We start from the raw sequence: 6,295 nt of genomic DNA, 5'->3' as shown, positions 1-6,295 counted from the left end.
TTACTTTTCTAGAAATAATTTGTGTGTAATAATATGATCTATACTTGTTTCATACAACCTAATGGAAATCTCGGTTTTAAGGACTTTTTGACTAGATCCAACACCACAATCACATAAGAACACATATATACACATAGAAATCACACAAGGCATACATATACTCATAGATCTACACATTTGCTTGTATTCCCCTCCCCCCCCCCCCCAAAAAAAAAAAAACTTATAAAAACCGAAAAATAGGGGGTATGAAGCTCACCTTTGCTTGTTGTTTTCGGTTTAGAAGGAAGAAATGAAGAAAACTTGATCCTAGCAAGCCTCCTTGGAAGATCTCGAACTTAAGGAGTTTTCTAGGAGTATGATCACCAAAAACTTGTCTAAGATAAGTGATCTTACATGAGAGAGGAGTTTTGTAACTTAGACATGTGAAAAATTACCAAAGGATGATGATTATCTTGTGAAATCCTCTTGAAACACAAGCAAAATTTCGAGATTTTTGGATGAAGAAGAAGGGATGAGTCTTGAGTGATTTAGAGAGAGTTTGTTGTGAAGTGTGTGTGTTTGGGAGACTCTCGGCCAAAGGAAAAAGAGAGTGAGAGAAGAGAAGTAAGTGAAGTGATGTGTGCATGGGAACATGAGTTAGTGCATGGAGATCCAAGAGGTAATAAAGAGGTGGCAATTGAAAGTCAACCCTCTTCCATGTTGGGTTGTTGGGTCGAGAAGAGGAGAAAGGAAAGGAAGGATATTGGGCTTCTTGTGTTTAAGCCCATATTATGACTTAATTATGAAATTTTCGGCCCAAATAAATTAAGGAATGATTTTTATGATCCATTAGGGATATATAAATTTGGTGTGACCCAATAAGGTCCATTAGGGTATTTTATTTCATTTTAGGCCCAATATGGCCCAAAATATTGAATTAAATGGAATTGGGTCCAATTAGAGCCCATTTAAGAGTTCTAAACCCAAGATGGTCAAATTGGAAGCTTATTGGTCCATTGGGCCCAATAAGGAAGTCCTAGTCCAAAATGGACCTAAGCAAGGACTTTTAGGGTTTCCAATTGCTTGTTGACCATTTGTAATGCTTGTATGGTGTATTTGATTGCAAATTTTGATGTCATAAAGTAAGCATCATACATGCTCTTAAGTATTTGATTCAAAATTTTACTTATGTGTTGTAGTTACAGGGCACAAAATTTCTAGTTGTGACAGCCCGGGACTTGTGCAACCCGCAATTCCCGCAACTGCCACTTTTGAGCTTGAGGGTCACATTCTTGCTCTACTCAAGGAGATCCCCTTCCACGTAAAAGACCACGAAGATGCTTACAAACACTTGGATGAATTCACTGATGTAGTTGATTATTTTAATGTTCCAAACGTGCCCCGAGAAACTCAGCTACTTCGCATGCTTCCGGTTACATTGAAGGGTGCAGCAAAGGATTGGCTCAAGTCACTTCCCCCCGGATCCATCACTACATGGGCCAAGATGAAAGAAGAGTTTATGGATCAATTCTGCCCACCCTCCAAGATATCTAAGTTAAAGAAAGTCATAGCCAACTTTGAACAAAAAGCTGGAGAGTCACTTTATGAAGCTTGGGAGAGGTACAAGAGTTTACTAAGGAATTGCCCACATCATCACCTTAATAGTCAACAAGAAGTCTCCATTTTCAATGATGGAGTGAATGTTACAACACGACAATTACTTGACTCGCAGGGTCCACTCACTTAGAAAGCACCCCCGATGATAAAGCAGCTGATTGAAGAATTCTCTAAGCATTCTAGAGAATACCACAATCCAAGGAATGATGTGACAAAGGGATCAGCTTATGCAGCTTCAGAAGATTTGTCAGCAGTCATGGCTATGTTGAAAACCATGGATAGGAGGATGGATAAAATGGATCAAACAATACATGCTATTCGGGTGGGTTGTGAGAATTGCAATGGACCTCATATTACTAGAGATTGTGACTTGGACGAGAATGCGAATAAGAAGGTGCAAGTATGTTACTCAAGTGGTGACCGATATGATGAAGATTGGCGGAAACCCAAGAAAGAGTGGCTTCCTTATGAGGAGTACAAGAGGGCTAAGTCGGAGAAGTTTAAACAAAAAGGAAGAGGTTTTTACCAAAAGGAGGAGTCGTCACAAGAAAGAAAACCAAGTTTGGAAGAGATGCTTACCAAGTTTGTAGCTGCTTCAGAAAAAAGACACAATGACCATGATGCTGCAATACAAGAGACAAGAACAATGCTTAGGAATCAACAAGCATCTATCCACAACATTGAGACACAGTTAGGGCAACTTGCTCAACAAATTAATCAAAGATCACCGGGAGAACTTCCTAGTAAAACCGAAAACAACCCACGAGGTGCACATATAAATATTGTGACAACTAGAAGTGGGAAGATAATTACCCCTCTAGCACCTATTCAGAATCAAGAGCCCAAGCAGTCACAAAAGGAGGATGCAGAAAAACCGAACCAATGTCAAAATCTGCTGGACACAGACCCTACATGCCGAGTCCAGAATATGGACTCGACGAGTCCAATGCCTAATCAGAAAAGTCAGATTCCAGCAAAACCATTTCAGCCTCCAATGCCATATCCAGCCCGAGCTAAGCAAGAAAAGAAGGAAGAAGACTACCATAAGTTCCTAGATCACATAAAAGCTCTTCAAATCAACATACCATTCATAGAAGCGGTTGCCCAAATGCCAAAATACGCCAAGTTTCTCAAAGAGCTTCTAACTAATAGAAGGAAGATGGAGGAAGTGAAGGAAATAGTTCTTAATGAGAATTGCTCAGTTGCCATGTTAAACAAGCTACCGAAGAAGAAGGGTGACCCGAGAAGCTTAACTTTGCCTTGCTAATTTGGGAATTTGGCCACCATTCATGCTTTGGCTGATTCGGGAGCAAGTGTGAATCTCATGCCTTATTCATTTTTCAAGAAATTGGATCTCCCGGAACCAAGGCCAATTCGAATGGCAATACACTTAGCAAATAAAACAGTCACATTTCCAAGAGGGATATGTGAAGATCTATTGGTGAAGGTAGATAAATTCGTTATTCCCGCGGATTTTATAATTCTAGACATGGAAGCGGATCCTCAAGTCCTGACCATCCTTGGAAGACCTTTCCTTAACACCGCAAGCGCTATAGTTGACATGCGAGATTCAAAACTTACTGTACGGGTGGGGGATGATTCAGTCACTTTCGGGGTTGATCAAGCCATGAAGGATGCAAGGCATAGTGATGACACAACATTTTCAATTGATATGTTGGATGAATTGATGGAGGAATGGCATAATGAAGATCCAAACAAGTCCACCATCACCTTTACTGAAGAACTTGATGCTGAAAAAGACCTACTGGAAATAGAGAGACTGCTGGAAGAAACTGATTATGATGAGTTAATGAAGACCATGGAGCAACCTACTCGCCAAGTAGACTCGACCTACTCGCTGAGTTCATTTGAAGAATCCCAAGGAATCGCGATTTATGCACCGGACTCGACGAGTCCCTTACCTGTACTCGACGTGTTCAGCATGCAGAATGCAAAAACTGAGCTCAAGGCACTACCAGATCACTTGGAGTATGCATTCCTTGAAGATGGTCAACAAAAACCAGTTATAATAGCTTCTGACCTCTCTAAATCTGAAAAAGAAGAATTAGTTCAAGTCTTGAAGAAGAGGAAAAGTGCCATTGCATGGAGTATCACCGATATCAAGGGAATAAGCCGCTCTTATTTCTCTCACAAGATCAACCTGGAAGAAGCAGCAAAGTCGGTAGTGCAACACCAAAGAATATTGAATCTGTATATGCAAGAAGTGGTCAAAAAGGAAGTAGTCAAGCTTTTAGATGTGGGGATCATTTATTCTATTTATGATAGTCCATGGGTTAGTCCTGTCTAAGTGGTGCCCAAGAAAGGAGGGATGACGGTCATATCAAACGAGAAGAACGAGTTTATTCCGACATAAACGGTAACCGGTTGGTGAGTGTGCATCGATTATCGAAAGCTAAACGATGCCACTCGTAAAGACCATTTTCCTTTGCCTTTTATTGATCAAATGCTTAAAACATTGTCCGGCCATAGTTATTATTGTTTTTTAGACGGATTTTCGGGTTACTTCCAAATGCCCATAGACCCAATGGACCAAGAAAAGACCACTTTCACTTGCCCGAGTGGAACTTTTGCCTATCGTCGCATGCCCTTTGGGTTATGCAATGCACCTGCGACATTTCAAAGTTGTATAACAGCCATATTCCACGACATGGTGGAAAAGTTCATGGAAGTATTTATGGATTATTTTTCTGTTTTTGGATCTTCTTTCCATAATTGTCTTGCTAACCTTGATTTAATGCTTGCAAGGTGTGAAAAGACCGATTTGGTCCTTAATTGGGAGAAATGTCACTTTATGGTTAAATAGGGCATAGTTTTGGGCCACAAAGTTTCCAAATTGGGAATTGAGGTGGATCGGGAAAAAATAGATACAATTGCCAAATTACCTCCACCGACTAATGTGAAGGGCATTAGGAGTTTTTTAGGACACGCAGGTTTCTACCGGTGTTTCATAAAAGGTTTTTCCAAAATAGCTAGACCTCTAACACAATTGCTTTTAAAAGATGCACCATTTAATTTCATTAAAGAGTGTCTAGATGCCTTCAAATTTTTGAAAGAAAAATTAACTAATGCCCCGACATGATTGCCCCGAATTGGAATTTACCTTTTGAAATAATGTGTGATGCTAGTGACTTTGCATTAGGAGTTGTCCTTGGTCAAAGGGTTGATAAGCACTTTCGACCCATTTATTATGCAAGTAAGACTTTGAATCCGGCCCAAGAAAATTACACCACAACCGAAAAAGAATTACTAGCTGTGGTGTATACTTTTGACAAATTCCGCCCTTATCTAGTTTTATCTAAAACCACTCTTTTACTGACCACTTTGCTATTAAGTATTTAGTTGCCAAGCAGGATGCAAAACCAAGATTGATATGTTGGATTCTACTTCTACAAGAATTTGACATCGAGATACGCGATAAGAAAGGAATGGAGAATGTAGCAGCCGACCACTTATCAAGGCTAGAAAACCCGCAGTTGGAAGCATTGGAAGAAGATAAAATTGGAGACGATTTCCCGGACGAGTACATTTTGGTGACCACGGGGGAAGAGCCATGGTTTGCGGACATAGCTAATTACTTAGCTACCAAGTACATCCCAAAAAACTTTACCCGCCAACAAAAGAAGAAATTATTTTCAGAAATAAAATACTACTTTTGGGATGAGCCATATCTTTTCCGAAGTTGCGCGGATGGGATCATTAGGAGATGCGTATTCGGGAATGAAAGCCGAGAAATTTTGGAGCATTGCCATAGCGGGCCCACCGGTGGACATCATGGAGCACATTACACGGCCAAGAAGATATTTGATATTGGGTTTTATTGGCCCATAATTTTTAAAGATGCTAACCAATATGTCAAAGAGTGTGATGCATGTCAAAGAACGGGAAACATCTCCTCCAGAAACGAAATGCCACAACATAGTATTCAAGTGTGCGAAGTAATTGACGTATGGGGGATCGATTTCATGGGACCATTTCCAATCTCAAAGGGCAACAAATATATTTTGGTGGCGGTTGATTATGTATCCAAGTGGGCGGAGGCACAAGCTTTACCAACTAATGATGCTCGGGTGCTGGTGCGTTTTTTGAAGAAGTTATTCTCAAGATTTGGAGTTCCTAAAGCCCTTATAAGTGACCGAGGCACTCATTTTGCCAATGATCAATTAGAAAAGGTGTTAAGGAGATATGGGGTAACCCATAAATTCTCTACATCTTACCATCCACAAACTAGTGGGCAAACTGAAGTGACAAATAGAGCATTAAAGAGAATTTTGGAGAGATCGGTGGGTAGTAATCGAAAGGAATGGTCAGATAGACTAAATGATGCACTTTAGGCCTCCTGTACAGGTTTCAAAACACATATTGGTACTACACCATATAGGCTAGTTTATGGGAAGCAATGTCACTTACCGGTGGAAATAGAGCATAAAGCTTTTTGGGCTTTAAAAATGTGCAACTTTGATATGGATGAGATTAGAAACAACCGGTTGATGCAAATGAATGCTCTTGAAGAACTTAGAAATGAGGTTTATACTAGCTCCTTGATTTATAAAGAAAAAAACAAGAGTTGGCATGACAAAAGAATCAAGGGTAATAAAGACTTTCATGAAGGGAAAAAAGTGTTGCTTTTTAATTCAAGGCTCAAACTCTTTCCGGGGAAACTAAAGTCAAGATGGGATGG

General features: G+C 40.1%; 1 protein-coding gene and 1 non-coding gene across 2 annotated transcripts; one reads left to right on the top strand and one right to left on the bottom strand.

The window, feature by feature from the left end:
* Positions 1–1,531: 1,531 nt before the first annotated feature.
* Positions 1,532–1,638, bottom strand: LOC145103455 (small nucleolar RNA R71). The gene has a single exon (XR_013706547.1). It is a non-coding gene; the product is annotated as a small nucleolar RNA R71 (small nucleolar RNA).
* A 1,336-nt stretch (positions 1,639–2,974) lies between these two features.
* Positions 2,975–5,948, top strand: LOC145098098 (uncharacterized). The gene is made up of 2 exons (XM_079035774.1): positions 2,975–3,889; positions 4,968–5,948. The coding sequence occupies exons 1-2, from the start codon at positions 2,975–2,977 to the stop codon at positions 5,946–5,948; spliced, it is 1,896 nt and encodes a 631-aa protein (XP_078891900.1).
* The last annotated feature ends 347 nt before the right edge of the window (positions 5,949–6,295 follow it).

This window comes from Lactuca serriola, chromosome 4 (assembly GCF_051521515.1).
Source record: "Lactuca serriola cultivar US96UC23 chromosome 4, Lser_US96UC23_V15, whole genome shotgun sequence".
Taxonomy (NCBI): domain Eukaryota; kingdom Viridiplantae; phylum Streptophyta; class Magnoliopsida; order Asterales; family Asteraceae; genus Lactuca; species Lactuca serriola.
This window is presented reverse-complemented; position numbering and strand designations above follow the sequence as displayed.